This window comes from Schistocerca cancellata, chromosome 1, assembly GCF_023864275.1.
Source record: "Schistocerca cancellata isolate TAMUIC-IGC-003103 chromosome 1, iqSchCanc2.1, whole genome shotgun sequence".
In the NCBI taxonomy this organism is placed as follows: domain Eukaryota; kingdom Metazoa; phylum Arthropoda; class Insecta; order Orthoptera; family Acrididae; genus Schistocerca; species Schistocerca cancellata.
The window spans coordinates 552732999-552749189 of record NC_064626.1 but is presented as its reverse complement, the minus strand read 5'-3'; the positions used below and the strand labels follow the sequence as shown (position 1 = coordinate 552749189).

Here is a 16191-nt window from a genome sequence, read left to right as displayed (position 1 = left end):
TTCTCACACAGTCAGCTTAACAGCTCATGCATACAGATTGGTGACAAGAGTAAGAGATAGAAGAATGGGAAAGAATATTAAGGATGTGTTAGATGGCTCTCAGTTTGACTGCAGAAAAGGTAAATACACCAGAGAGGAAGTTCTGACGTTGCGGTTGAAAATGCAGCCAATTGTAAAGAAAAATCAAGATACAGTCATAAATTTGTCGACCTGGAAAAAGCGTCCGACATTGTAAAATGGTGTAAGATGTTCGAAGTTCTAAGGGAAATACGTGTAAGCGTTTGGAAAAGACGGGTAATATACAATACATACGGTAACCAAGGCGCAAAAGTTTGACCACGAGACGAAGAAAGTGCTAGGATTACAAAGGGAATACGACATGGACGTAGTCTTCTCCTCTACTCTTCAATCACTATATCGAAGAAGCAACGACGGGAAACGAAAGAAAGTTTCAATAGTGGGATTAAAATTAAAGGCGAAAGGATATCTGTGTCATGATTCGCTGATGACATTGCTATGCTGAATGAAAGTGAAGCATATTTCATGCATCTGCTGAATAGAAAGGACAGTTAGAGAGTGCAGAATGTGGACTGAGTCGGGAAAGCCGAAAGTAATGGGAAGTAGTAAAAAGAGAACACGCTTAACATTGAAACCGGGGATCAGGAAGTAGACGAAGGTAAGGAATTCGGCAACCTAGGTAACTAAATAAGCTATAATGGACGGATCAAGGAGGAGATGTAAAGTAGACTAGCAGCTGCAAAACGGGCACTCCTGGCCACGAGAAGTCTACTCGTATCAAACATTGGTCAAAATTTGAAGAAGAAATTTCTGAGAGTGGACGTATAGAGCAGAGCATTGTTTGGTAGTGAAAGGTTGACTGTGTGAAAACCGGAACAGGCGAGAATCGAAGCATTTGAGATGTCGTACTATGGAGGACTGTTGAAGATCACGTGTCCTGAAAAGGTAAGAAATGAAGAGGTACTCTGTGGACTCGGCACAGAAAGGAATCATGCTGCAGGGACAAGATCGTAGGATATCTATTTAGCAATCAGAGAATAACTTGCATATCACTAGAGGGAGTTGTAGAGGATAGGAACTGTAGAGGGAAGCAGAGACTGGAATATGTATAGCAGATAACTCAGGGTATAGACTGTAATTGCTACTCTGAGATGAGAACATTGGCACAGGAGAGGAATTCTTGGTGGACCCCTTATACAATCAGAATACTGATGACATACATTGCACGCTCAAGGTCAAATAGTCTAAGCTAGCAGTCAGTATTAACAATATTAAGGTCACCACTAAACATATCTGTTACAGCTGTGAAAGAAGCTACATAATCAAGTTTTAAAGTAAAATCCCGTCCGTAGAAGGAGTACTGCATCGTGTTTAGTACTTCATTTACTTGATGTTGTGTAGTTGGCGCAGAGTAAGTAACTACGATTTAAGCAAATAATTTCTGTTCTGCCAAATTCTCCATTCTCACCTGGTACATTGGGGAAGTGCACTGTGAGTTTGGCCTCTCCAGAGCTAGGGTCATCAATCTCGGCCCAGCCGATGATGTCGTTGAAGGCCCCTGCAGACGTGTTGTACATCTTGTTGTGTACGGTCACATTGTTGTCGCCCGCCAGTGAGTATTCAGCCGTGACACACTGGGCGCCTGCCTCGAAGGGAGCCTGTCCGAACCTGGCGATCTCGTACCACACGCCCAGGTACTGCACACAGACAGGAGCACAGTGTCAGCATCTGCTCAACAGTCGCAGGTCCGCTGTTGAAATGGAGTTAACTACGTCGAGTGTTACCTCAGAGGCGTTAAACTGGGACACTGCAGGCTTGTCGCACGTGCTGACTCTGACAGTGCACTGTTGTGGATCCTGTGGGGTGTCTGTGTAGCGGCTCCTCGGCAGACCCAGGGCCTCCAGCCTGTCATTCACCTGCTGCTCCTGCTCTTCTGTCAGCTGGGCACTCCGTGACAGGATCCATGAGGTCTCTGCGAAGATACGATATCTCTTCGTTAATGCGAATCGCTACTGCTGGTTTCTATTTTAGCCCTCTCGTACATTGCCAAATCATGTATGTTTATTTACACCAGCACGTCATCTCACTGAAAACTACAATTCTGCTTGCATACATAACTAGTCTTAGCCGAAATACGGCCTCTATGTTTCCTCCCTTCAGAGTGCAGTTTAACAAATAAGAACACATCTATAAGATACATCTAACATATAATCTGATTATTCATATCATTCCATGCCTCTCGTCATAGAATAACTGTGTACTAAACACAGGAAAAGTGTATGATTGTTAACAACTGGTTTCGCACTTCCTGTTTTCTGTTTGGGTGGCTTGTACTAGTACACATAAGTTTCTAATACATGGCAGCCACTAAAACAAATTGTACTGAACAAATCTGGAGGATAGGGTGATTCTTTCTTTTGAAAAACATTTGTAGTCTGACACAATCACACCAATTTAAAACGAAAATGTAAAAAAATTACAATTATTTCCTTTTCTTTACTATCTTTTCACCCTCCTCGCTCCTATGTGTGGCAAATTGGCCCTTAGCAGTAGAAATATTTCGCTCTTCGCTTTAATAGCTTTTATTACACAAAAATCGGCACAAAATATCACAAAAGGTGAAACATTTATACGATATAAGCGAGTGACTCGAAGATAAATAATAACTGCTGGTTTCTTACACCGTTATTTAAGTCATATCTAGCGTAGAAATAGTGATTCATGTAATTTACGTTTTCCCAAAATCAGTGATTACATTCAGATACACTGAAAGTGATGTTATGTGCATTGGGAATAGATGGACGTAGGGGATGAAAGAGTACAAACTTTCTACGGTTATTGTGTAATGTGTGTGTAAACATCGGAGGGGAGAGAATTTGTGACGTATTGAGGAAGATTGCCAGGAGTGGTGAGGGAGAGTCAGAGTAGTCAACATAAGTAGAAATGATTTGTTTGTAAGTTATAGTCCGATAGTAGAAACAGTAAATCAGGGAAACTCTGTAGCAATGTTTTAATAATATTTCTTATGTGGCTTTAAGACAGTAACGAAATTGCAACGATGGTCCTAAACAACTAGGAATATTTTTTCCTTTTAACGCACTAGCTTCTATGGCTGTTCACGGGAGACATACGAAATACTGTAGCCCCTAAAAACCACTCTGCGAAACCTAATCTGCCAATATATTTAATTTCGGCTAGGCGCTTGGATTCAGCCCAGCTCAACACATCCACAAACATTTACAACAGTACATACACAATGCAAATAAACAGTATAGTTTCTGTCCGAAACTTGTGGTGCCAACTCCCCCCAGCGACCTACCAAGGCGTCATTGCTTCCATGCCATGACGCGTCGCCGCTGTTATCCGTGCAAAAGGTGGACATACCGACTATTATGTAGGTGGTCACAATGTTCTGGCTGCTCAGTGTATATGGCCCAGCCACCTGGCCCGACCCACCAGCCCTAATATATGGGTGACACTGCTTTCCATGGACTCCTCCCACGCACCAAGCTCCTCCATTACATATTCGGATATACTGCAATATGTTCGACTAATGTAGTAACCTATGATACCTAAAAACCTATGATACCTAAAAGCCCACAACTTTACCATCCACAAACATTCTGTCCTTTCCCCTAACACACTAAAAAAAACCATTGGACTAACCCTCTATAACAAAACAAGCAGGCGCCTTCATCTCATAAATATTCAAAGAAAGTCCACAATAGAGTAAACTTACTTCTAATAAAAGTCGATTTCACACGTTAATTACATCCTTCCACCATCCTTCATACACAATTATTACTATACTGTGTATTACCAGAAATTGAGTTTTTTGTTTGCTACCTTGGCTAGTGTTGCAATATTATCGGCTGCAGCGTACATACCGGTAATGTTGGAAGTTTCATCTGTAGGTTCCCTGCAGGCCCAGACAATTGAGTAGCTCTTGTAGTCTGTGTCCAAGACCCAGTACGGAGCTGCCACTGTCAACACAAAGGAACCGAACTGAGTGAGCTTCGAGAGATATATGCAGCTTAGCTGCTACTTGTAGTTTTAAAAGATATTTCTTTGGTATGTACGAAAACTGTTGGCTTCTTATTGACAGTCTGTCACAGTTATTTTTGACTGAAACGTGTCGTGGTGATCTTTCTAATGGTAGAAAATTGTCGACTGTTCTAACGTTCAGAACTCCAGGAACAGACTGCCAAGGAGCAGCGATCGAAAGAAAAATATTGAATAACCAACGAAAGTGCAACGTTCTACGTATCTGGACGGGAAATTTCAGAATTTAAAATGTGCTAGAAAAGCCGGGAAATCGGAAAATGAAAATGATAAGGATCAGTCTAAATAAAGTGGGAGTCAGTGCGGTGACATGGAAAGCAGACAAGGTTTTATTGTCACACGAGTATGGGGTAATATCAACAGCAACAGAAAATTGTATAATGAGATATGATTCGTAATGCAGGGGATGGTAAGATAGAGATCGAGCCACTGTGAGAAGTGCAGCGCTTTAGTTGTTGTGATAAAAATCGATAGGAGACTAACACCGACAACAATAGTTCAGGTTTACATGCAAACAACGCAAGCAAAAATAAAGAGAAAGTATATTATGATGTTGAATGAGTAATTCGTTACGTAAAGGGGGATGAAATATTATTGTCATGGGGGACCGGAATGCAGTTAAGGAGAGGGTTCTAGGAGAATATGAAATGGGTAGGAGGAATGACAAGGAGAAACACTCAATGAATTTGAGCTAGTAACAGTGAAAACTATGTTCAAGAATCACAAGAGGAGGAGGTATACTAGGTTAAGGCCGGGAGATACACGAGGAGTCCAGTTAGACTACATCTTTCTTAGGCAAAGATCCTGAAACCAGATATTAGATTATAAGGTGTTCCCAGCAGCATATACAGAATCAGATCATAATTTAGTAATGACGAAGAGTAGGCTGAAGTTTAAGAGACTGGTCAGGAACATCAATGCACAAAGAATTGAGACACGGAGGTACTAAGGAGTGAAGAGATAAACTTGAAGCCATGGAGGCTATAGATACTCTGATAATGAATGTGTTAGTAGGCAGTTCAGTTGAAGTGCAATGAATCTTTAAAAAAGGCGATCACAGTAGTTGGTGAGAAAAACATACGTACAAGAAAGGTAACGGTGAAGAACCTATGAGTAACAGGATAAGAACCTCAGTTGATCCACTGTTCAGGGAAATTCTGGAAAACAGAGATACAAGTCATTTACGAAAAAATAGGGAGGAAGTGTAGGGAAGTTAAAGTGAAAATTTCTACATCGTAAATATGAAGAAATTGAAAACGATATGATTTTCAAAACGATTGACTCAGCATACAGAAAAGTAAAAACAACCTTCAGCAGAATTCCAAGCAAGGGTGGTAAATTAAGAGTGCAATGGGAATTCCACTGTTAAACGCAAAGAAGACAGCAGATAGCTGGAAACACTACAACGAACGCCTCTATCGCAAGAAGACTTCCCTGATGTCGTGATGGAATAATGAACAGGTGTCGACACCTAACAGATAGGGAAGTCAGCATTAGGAAAAACGAGACATGAGACGAGAGGTACACCAACAGACTTTCGGAAGAAGCATCAACCCTACAATTCCCAAGATCACAAGTGCCGACTAGTCTGCGAGTTCTCACACAGTCAGCTTAACAGCTCATGCATACAGATTGGTGACAAGAGTAAGAGATAGAAGAATGGGAAAGAATATTAAGGATGTGTTAGATGGCGCTCAGTTTGACTGCAGAAAAGGTAAATACACCAGAGAGGAAGTTCTGACGTTGCGGTTGAAAATGCAGCCAATTGTAAAGAAAAATCAAGATACAGTCATAAATTTGTCGACCTGGAAAAAGCGTCCGACATTGTAAAATGGTGTAAGATGTTCGAAGTTCTAAGGGAAATACGTGTAAGCGTTTGGAAAAGACGGGTAATATACAATACATACGGTAACCAAGGCGCAAAAGTTTGACCACGAGACGAAGAAAGTGCTAGGATTACAAAGGGAATACGACATGGACGTAGTCTTTTCCTCTACTCTTCAATCACTATATCGAAGAAGCAACGACGGGAAACGAAAGAAAGTTTCAATAGTGGGATTAAAATTAAAGGCGAAAGGATATCTGTGTCATGATTCGCTGATGACATTGCTAAGCTGAATGAAAGTGAAGCATATTTCATGCATCTGCTGAATAGAAAGGACAGTTAGAGAGTGCAGAATGTGGACTGAGAGTAAAGTCGGGAAAGCCGAAAGTAATGGGAAGTAGTAAAAAGAGAACACACTTAACATTGAAACCGGGGATCAGGAAGTAGACGAAGGTAAGGAATTCGGCAACCTAGGTAACTAAATAAGCTATAATGGACGGATCAAGGAGGACATGTAAAGTAGACTAGCAGTTGCAAAACGGGCATTCCTGGCCACGAGAAGTCTACTCGTATCAAACATTGGTCAAAATTTGAAGAAGAAATTTCTGAGAGTGGACGAATAGAGTAGAGCATTGTTTGGCAGTGAAAGGTTGACTGTGTGAAAACCGGAACAGACGAGAATCGAGGCATTTGAGATGTCGTACTATGGAGGACTGTTGAAGATCACGTGTCCTGAAAAGGTAAGAAATGAAGAGGTACTCTGTGGACTCGGCACAGAAAGGAATCATGCTGCAGGGACAAGATCGTAGGATATCTATTTAGCAATCAGAGAATAACTTGCATATCACTAGAGGGAGTTGTAGAGGATAGGAACTGTAGAGGGAAGCAGAGACTGGAATATGTATAGCAGATAACTCAGGGTATAGACTGTAATTGCTACTCTGAGATGAGAACATTGGCACAGGAGAGGAATTCTTGGTGGACCCCTTATACAATCAGAATACTGATGACATACATTGCACGCTCAAGGTCAAATAGGCTAAGCTAGCAATCAGTATTAACAATATTAAGGTCACCACTAAACATATCTGTTACAGCTGTGAAAGAAGCCACATAATCAAGTTTTAAAGTAAAATCCCGTCCGTAGAAGGAGTACTGCATCGTGTTTAGTACTTCATTTACTTGATGTTGTGTAGTTGGCGCAGAGTAAGTAACTACGATTTAAGCAAAAAATTTCTGTTCTGCCAAATTCTCCATTCTCACCTGGTACATCGGGGAAGTGCACTGTGAGTTTGGCCTCTCCAGAGCTAGGGTCATCAATCTCGGCCCAGCCGATGATGTCGTTGAAGGCCCCTGCAGACGTGTTGTACATCTTGTTGTGTACGGTCACATTGTTGTTGCCCGCCAGTGAGTATTCAGCCGTGACACACTGGGCGCCTGCCTCGAAGGGAGCCTGTCCGAACCTGGCGATCTCGTACCACACGCCCAGGTACTGCACACAGACAGGAGCACAGTGTCAGCATCTGCTCAACAGTCGCAGGTCCGCTGTTGAAATGGAGTTAACTACGTCGAGTGTTACCTCAGAGGCGTTAAACTGGGACACTGCAGGCTTGTCGCATGTGCTGACTCTGACAGTGCACTGTTGCGGATCCTGTGGGGTGTCTGTGTAGCGGCTCCTCGGCAGACCCAGGGCCTCCAGCCTGTCATTCACCTGCTGCTCCTGCTCTTCTGTCAGCTGGGCACTCCGTGACAGGATCCATGAGGTCTCTGCGAAGATACGATATCTCTTCGTTAATGCGAATCGCTACTGCTGGTTTCTATTTTAGCCCTCTCGTACATTGCCAAATCATGTATGTTTATTTACACCAGCACGTCATCTCACTGAAAACTACAATTCTGCTTGCATACATAACTAGTCTTAGCCGAAATACGGCCTCTATGTTTCCTCCCTTCAGAGTGCAGTTTAACAAATAAGAATACATATATAAGATACATCTAACATATAATCTGATTATTCATATCATTCCATGCCTCTCGTCATAGAATAACTATGTACTAAACACAGGAAAAGTGCATGATTGTTAACAACTGGTTTCGCACTTCCTGTTTTCTGTTTGGGTGGCTTGTACTAGTACACATAAGTTTCTAATGCATGGCAGCCACTAAAACAAATTATACTGAACAGATCTGGAGGCTACGGTGATTCTTTGTTTTGAAAAACATTTGTAGTCTGACACAATCACACCAACTTAAAACGAAATTGTAAAAAAAATTACAATTATTTCCTTTTCTTTACTATCTTTTCACCCTCCTTGCTCCTATGTCAGTAGAAATATTTCGCTCTTCGCTTTAATAGCTTTTATTACACAAAAATCGGCACAAAATAACATAAAAGGTGAAACATTTATACGATATAACCGAGTGACTCGAAGATAAATAATAACTGCTGGTTTCTTACACCGTTATTTAAGTCATATCTAGCGTAGAAATAGTGATTCATGTAATTTACGTTTTCCCAATTTCAGTGATTACATTCAGATACACTGAAAGTGATGTTATGTGCATTGGGAATAGATGGACGTAGGGGATGAAAGAGTACAAACTTTCTACGGTTATTGTGTAATGTGTGTGTAAACATCGGAGGGGAGAGAATTTGTGACGTATTGAGGAAGATTGCCAGGAGTGGTGAGGGAGAGTCAGAGTAGTCAACATAAGTAGAAATGATTTGTTTGTAAGTTATAGTCCGATAGTAGAAACAGTAAATCAGGGAAACTCTGTAGCAATGTTTTAATAATATTCCTTATGTGGCTTTAAGACAGTAAAAAAATTGCAACGATGGTCCTAAACAATTGGGAATATTTTTTCCTTTTAACGCACTAGCTTATATCCCTCTTCACGGGAGACATACGAAATACTGTAGCCCCTAAAAACCACTCAGCGAAACCTAATCTGTCAATAGATTTAATTTCGGCTAGGTACTTCGATTCAGCCCAGCTCAACACATATATAGTGCTACCCTCAGTCGATTTTAGTTTCCTGAGTCGGTGTATCTCACGTCCAGTTATTGCTCACGCCTATAAAAAATGTGCAAATTACTTGCCGTTTTGATATAATGTGTAGTCTTTTTCGCACCTGTAACCAAAGCAACGCCTTTTTAACCTGATTTGTTATTCACAACCCATTACAAAGTCGAAACAGAAAGTAATATCACATGCCCAGTTACTACAAATTCCTGTAAGAAAATATGTAAACAACTTGTAATATTGAAATAAAATGTAATCATTTTGGTACTTGTCTCAAAAGTAATGATTTTTTTGACCTAACTCGTTAGACAGAATCAAAAATAAAGACGGAAGAGAGTAGCGCTTTAGACACACGATGATTCAGAGTAGGACAATGTGAGTTAGAAATTAGGCCATAGTTTGAAATGAAACAATCGCCAATGAGCGCACATTTCAATGGTACAGATCTTCAATCGCTCCTTGTATTCCTAAGCCACCTACGTGCCAATACATTTATCCCACTACTTGCTCCTGGCTTTTTCTACCTACTCGAAAATGAACTGCCCGATTAAACACGCCTGTTATAGCAGACGACACTACAATAACACTCTCCATAGAACTCAAATACATGCATTGACTTTGCACCATGAACTTTCCGAACCCTAGCAACACAGCACTTTCTCATCTAACGCACTAGCTTCTATGCCTGTTCACGGGAGACATATGAAATACTGTAGCCCCTAAAAACCACTCTGCGAAACCTAATCTGCCAATATATTTAATTTCGGCTAGGCGCTTGGATTCAGCCCAGCTCAACACATCCACAAACATTTACAACAGTACATACCCAATGCAAATAAACAGTATTGTTTCTGTCCGAAACTTGTGGTGCCAACTCCCCCCAGCGACCTACCAAGGCGTCATTGCTTCCATGCCATGACGCGTCGCCGCTGTTATCCGTGCAAAAGGTGGACATACCGACTATTATGTAGGTGGTCACAATGTTCTGGCTGCTCAGTGTATATGCCCCAGCCACCTGGACCGACCCACCAGCCCTAATATATCGGTGACACTGCTTTCCATGGACTCCTCCCACGCACCAAGCTCCTCCATTACGTATTCGGATATACTGCAATATGTTCGACTAATGTAGTAACCTATGATACCTAAAAACCTATGATACCTAAAAGCCCACAACTTTACCATCCACAAACATTCTGTCCTTTCCCCTAACACACTAAAAAAAACCACTGGACTAACCCTCTATAACAAAACAAGCAGGCTCCTTCATCTCATAAATATTCAAAGAAAGCCCACAATAGAGTAAACTTACTTCTAATAAAAGTCGATTTCACATGTTAATTACATCCTTCCACCATCCTTCATACACACTTATTACTATACTGAGTATTACCAGAAATTGAGTTTCTTTGTTTGCTACCTTGGCTAGTGTTGCAATATTATCGGCTGCAGCGTACATACCGGTAATGTTGGAAGTTTCATCTGTAGGTTCCCTGCAGGCCCAGACAATTGAGTAGCTCTTGTAGTCTGTGTCCAAGACCCAGTACGGAGCTGCCACTGTCAACACAAAGGAACCGAACTGAGTGAGCTTCGAGAGATATATGCAGCTTAGCTGCTACTTGTAGTTTTAAAAGTTATTTCTTTGGTATGTACGAAAACTGTTGGCTTCTTATTGACAGTCTGTCACAGTTATTTTTGACTGAAACGTGTCATGGTGATCTTTCTAATGGTAGAAAATTGCCGACTGTTCTAACGTTCAGAACTCCAGGAACAGACTGCCAAGGAGCAGCGATCGAAAGAAAAATATTGAATAACCAACGAAAGCGCAACGTTCTACGTATCGGGACGGGAAATTTCAGAATTTTCAATGTGCTAGAAAAGCCGGGAAATCGGAAAATGAAAATGATAAGGATCAGTCTAAATATAGTTGGAGTCAGTGCGGTGACATGGAAGGCAGACAAGAGTTTATTGTCACACGAGTACGGGGTAATATCAACAGCAACAGAAAATTGTATAATGAGATATGATTCGTAATGCTTGGGAGGGTAAGATAGAGATCGAGCCACTGTGAGAAGTGCAGCGCTTTAGTTGTTGTGATAAAAATCGATAGGAGACTAACACCGACAACAATAGTTCTGGTTTACATGCAAACAACGCAAGCAAAAATAAAGAGAAAGTATATTATGATGTGGAATGAGTAATTCATTACGTAAAGGGGGATGAAATATTATTGTCATGGGGGACCGGAATGCAGTTAACGAGAGGGTTATAGGAGAATATGAGATGGGTAGGAGGAATGACAAGGTGAAACACTCAATGAATTTCAGCTAGTAACAGTGAAAACTATGTTCAAGAATCACAAGAGGAGGAGGTATACTAGGTTAAGGCCGGGAGATACACGAGGAGTCCAGTTAGACTACATCTTCCTCAGGCAAAGATCCTGAAACCAGATATTAGATTATAAGGTGTTCCCAGCAGCATATACAGAATCAGATCATAATTTAGTAATGACGAAGAGTAGGCTGAAGTTTAAGAGACTGGTCAGGAACATCAATGCACAAAGAATTGAGACACGGAGGTACTAAGGAGTGAAGAGATAAACTTGAAGCCATGGAGGCTATAGATACTCTGATAATGAATGTGTTAGTAGGCAGTTCAGTTGAAGTGCAATGAATCTTTAAAAAAGGCGATCACAGAAGTTGGTGAGAAAAACATACGTACAAGAAAGGTAACGGTGAAGAACCTATGAGTAACAGGATAAAACCCTCAGTTGATCCACTGTTCAGGGAAATTCTGGAAAACAGAGATACAAGTCATTTACGAAAAAATAGGGAGGAAGTGTAGGGAAGTTAAAGTGAAAATTTCTACATCGTAAACATGAAGAAATTGAAAACGATATGATTTTCAAAACGATTGACTCAGCATACAGAAAAGTAAAAACAACCTTCAGCAGAATTCCAAGCAAGGGTGGTAAATTAAGAGTGCAATGGGAATTCCACTGTTAAACGCAAAGAAGACAGCAGATAGCTGGAAACACTACAACGAACGCCTCTATCGCAAGAAGACTTCCCTGATGTCGTGATGGAATAATGAACAGGTGTCGACACCTAACAGATAGGGAAGTCAGCATTAGGAAAAACGAGACATGAGACGAGAGGTACACCAACAGACTTTCGGAAGAAGCATCAACCCTACAATTCCCAAGATCACAAGTGCCGACAAGTCTGCGAGTTCTCACACAGTCAGCTTAACAGCTCATGCATACAGATAGGTGACAAGATTAATACATAAAAGAATGGGAAAGAATATTAAGGACGTGTTAGATGGCGCTCAGTTTGACTGCAGAAAAGGTAAAGACACCAGAGAGGAAGTTCTGACGTTGCGGTTGAAAATGCAGCCAATTGTAAAGAAAAATCAAGACACAGTCATAAATTTGTCGACCTGGAAAAAGCGTCCGACATTGTAAAATGGTGTAAGATGTTCGAAGTTCTAAGGGAAATACGTGTAAGCGTTTGGAAAAGACGGGTAGTATACAATACATACGGTAACCAGGGCGCAAAAGTTTGACCTCGAGACGAAGAAAGTGCTCGGATTGAAAAGGGAATACGACATGGACGTAGTCTTTTCCTCTTCTCTTCAATCACTATATCGAAGAAGAAACGACGGGAAACGAAAGAAAGTTTCAATAGTGGGATTAAAATTAAAGGCGAAAGGATATCTGTGTCATGATTCGCTGATGACATTGCTATGCTGAATGAAAGTGAAGCATATTTCATGCATCTGCTGAATAGAAAGGACAGTTAGAGAGTGCAGAATGTGGACTGAGTCGGGAAAGCCGAAAGTAATGGGAAGTAGTAAAAAGAGAACACGCTTAACATTGAAACCGGGGATCAGGAAGTAGACGAAGGTAAGGAATTCGGCAACCTAGGTAACTAAATAAGCTATAATGGACGGATCAAGGAGGAGATGTAAAGTACACTAGCAGCTGCAAAACGGGCACTCCTGGCCACGAGAAGTCTACTCGTATCAAACATTGGTCAAAATTTGAAGAAGAAATTTCTGAGAGTGGACGTATAGAGCAGAGCATTGTTTGGTAGTGAAAGGTTGACTGTGTGAAAACCGGAACAGGCGAGAATCGAAGCATTTGAGATGTCGTACTATGGAGGACTGTTGAAGATCACGTGTCCTGAAAAGGTAAGAAATGAAGAGGTACTCTGTGGACTCGGCACAGAAAGGAATCATGCTGCAGGGACAAGATCGTAGGATATCTATTTAGCAATCAGAGAATAACTTGCATATCACTAGAGGGAGTTGTAGAGGATAGGAACTGTAGAGGGAAGCAGAGACTGGAATATGTATAGCAGATAACTCAGGGTATAGACTGTAATTGCTACTCTGAGATGAGAACATTGGCACAGGAGAGGAATTCTTGGTGGACCCCTTATACAATCAGAATACTGATGACATACATTGCACGCTCAAGGTCAAATAGTCTAAGCTAGCAGTCAGTATTAACAATATTAAGGTCACCACTAAACATATCTGTTACAGCTGTGAAAGAAGCCACATAATCAAGTTTTAAAGTAAAATCCCGTCCGTAGAAGGAGTACTGCATCGTGTTTAGTACTTCATTTACTTGATGTTGTGTAGTTGGCGCAGAGTAAGTAACTACGATTTAAGCAAATAATTTCTGTTCTGCCAAATTCTCCATTCTCACCTGGTACATTGGGGAAGTGCACTGTGAGTTTGGCCTCTCCAGAGCTAGGGTCATCAATCTCGGCCCAGCCGATGATGTCGTTGAAGGCCCCTGCAGACGTGTTGTACATCTTGTTGTGTACGGTCACATTGTTGTCGCCCGCCAGTGAGTATTCAGCCGTGACACACTGGGCGCCTGCCTCGAAGGGAGCCTGTCCGAACCTGGCGATCTCGTACCACACGCCCAGGTACTGCACACAGACAGGAGCACAGTGTCAGCATCTGCTCAACAGTCGCAGGTCCGCTGTTGAAATGGAGTTAACTACGTCGAGTGTTACCTCAGAGGCGTTAAACTGGGACACTGCAGGCTTGTCGCATGTGCTGACTCTGACAGTGCACTGTTGCGGATCCTGTGGGGTGTCTGTGTAGCGGCTCCTCGGCAGACCCAGGGCCTCCAGCCTGTCATTCACCTGCTGCTCCTGCTCTTCTGTCAGCTGGGCACTCCGTGACAGGATCCATGAGGTCTCTGCGAAGATACGATATCTCTTCGTTAATGCGAATCTCTACTGCTGGTTTCTATTTTAGCCCTCTCGTACATTGCCAAATCATGTATGTTTACTTACACCAGCACGTCATCTCACTGAAAACTACAATTCTGTTTGCATACATAAGTAGTCTTAGCCGAAATACGGCCTCTATGTTTCCTCCCTTCAGAGTGCAGTTTAACAAATAAGAACACATCTATAAGATACATCTAACATATAATCTGATTATTCATATCATTCCATGCCTCTCGTCATAGAATAACTGTGTACTAAACACAGGAAAAGTGTATGATGGTTAACAACTGGTTTCGCACTTCCTGTTTTCTGTTTGGGTGGCTTGACTAGTACACATAAGTTTCTAATGCATGGCAGCCACTAAAACAAATTATACTGAACAGATCTGGAGGCTACGGTGATTCTTTGTTTTGAAAAACATTTGTAGTCTGACACAATCACACCAATTTAAAACGAAATTGTAAAAAAAAATTACAATATTTCCTTTTCTTTACTATCTTTTCACCCTCCTTGCTCCTATGTGTGGAAAATTGGCCCTTAGCAGTAGAAATATTTCGCTCTTCGCTTTAATAGCTTTTATTACACAAAAATCGGCACAAAATAACATTAAAGGTGAAACATTTATACGATATAAGCGAGTGACTCGAAGATAAATAATAACTGCTGGTTTCTTACACCGTTATTTAAGTCATATCTAGCCTAGAAATAGTGATTCATGAAATTTACGTCTTCCCAATTTCAGTGATTACATTCAGATACACTGAAAGTGATGTTATGTGCATTGGGAATAGATGGACGTAGGGGATGAAAGAGTACAAACTTTCTACGGTTATTGTGTAATGTGTGTGTAAAAATCGGGGTGGAGAGAATTTGTGACGTATTGAGGAAGATTGCCAGGAGTGGTGAGAGAGAGTCAGAGTAGTCAACGTAAGTAGAAATGATTTGTTTGTATGTTATAGTCCGACAGTAGAAACAGTAAATCAGGGAAACTCTGTAGCAATGTTTTAATAATATTCCTTATGTGGCTTTAAGACAGTAACGAAATTGCAACGATGGTCCTAAACAATTGGGAATATTTTTTCCTTTTAACGCACTAGCTTCTATGCCTGTTCACGGGAGACATACGAAATACTGTAGCCCCTAAAAACCACTCAGCGAAACCTAATCTGCCAATAGATTTAATTTCGGCTAGGTACTTCAATTCAGCCCAGCTCAACACATATATAGTGCTATCCTCAGTCAATATTAGTTTCCTGGGTCGGTGTATCTCACGTCCAGTTATTGCTCACGCCTATAAAAAATGTGCAAATTACTTGCCGTTTTGATATGATGTGTAGTCTTTTTCGCATCTGTAACCAAAGCAACGCCTTTTTAACCTGATTTGTTATTCACAACCCATTACAAAGTCGAAACAGAAAGTAAAATCACATGCCCAGTTACTACAAATTCCTGTAAGAAAATATGTAAACACCTTGCAATATTGAAATAAAACGTAATCATTTTGGTACTTGTCTCAAAAGTATTGATTTTTTTGACCTAACTCGTTAGACAGAATCAAAAATAAAGACGGAATAGAGTAGCGCTGTAGACACACGATGATTCAGAGTAGGACAATGTGAGTTAGAAATTAGGCCATAGTTTGAAATGAAACAATCGCCAATGAGCGCACATTTCAATGGTACAGACCTTCAATCGCTCCTTGTATTCCTAAGCCACCTACGTGCCAATACAATTATCCCACTATTTGCTCCTGGCTTTTTATACCTACTCGAAAATGAACTGCCCGATTAAACACGCCTATTATAGCAGACGACACTACAATAACACTCTCCATAAAATTCAAATACATGCATTGACATTGCACCATGAACTTTCAGAACCCTAGCAACACAGCACTTTCTCATCTAACGCACTAGCTTCTATGCCTGTTCACGGGAGACATATGAAATACTGTAGCCCCTAAAAACCACTCTGCGAAACCTAATCTGCCAATATATTTAATTTCGGC

General features: G+C 41.2%; 1 protein-coding gene across 1 annotated transcript in view; it reads right to left on the bottom strand.

Annotated features, from left to right (window-relative positions):
• Positions 1 to 16191, bottom strand: part of LOC126180393 (uncharacterized) — a 144698-nt gene that overhangs the window by 63398 nt on the left and 65109 nt on the right. Inside the window, exons 5-12 of the mRNA XM_049924690.1 lie at positions 13962 to 14149; positions 13646 to 13874; positions 10390 to 10485; positions 7485 to 7672; positions 7169 to 7397; positions 3906 to 4001; positions 1803 to 1990; positions 1487 to 1715 (exon numbers count right to left, since the gene is read on the bottom strand). Of these exons, the coding sequence (XP_049780647.1) occupies positions 1487 to 1715; positions 1803 to 1990; positions 3906 to 4001; positions 7169 to 7397; positions 7485 to 7672; positions 10390 to 10485; positions 13646 to 13874; positions 13962 to 14149 (1443 nt within the window). The remainder of the gene's footprint in view (positions 1 to 1486; positions 1716 to 1802; positions 1991 to 3905; positions 4002 to 7168; positions 7398 to 7484; positions 7673 to 10389; positions 10486 to 13645; positions 13875 to 13961; positions 14150 to 16191) is intronic.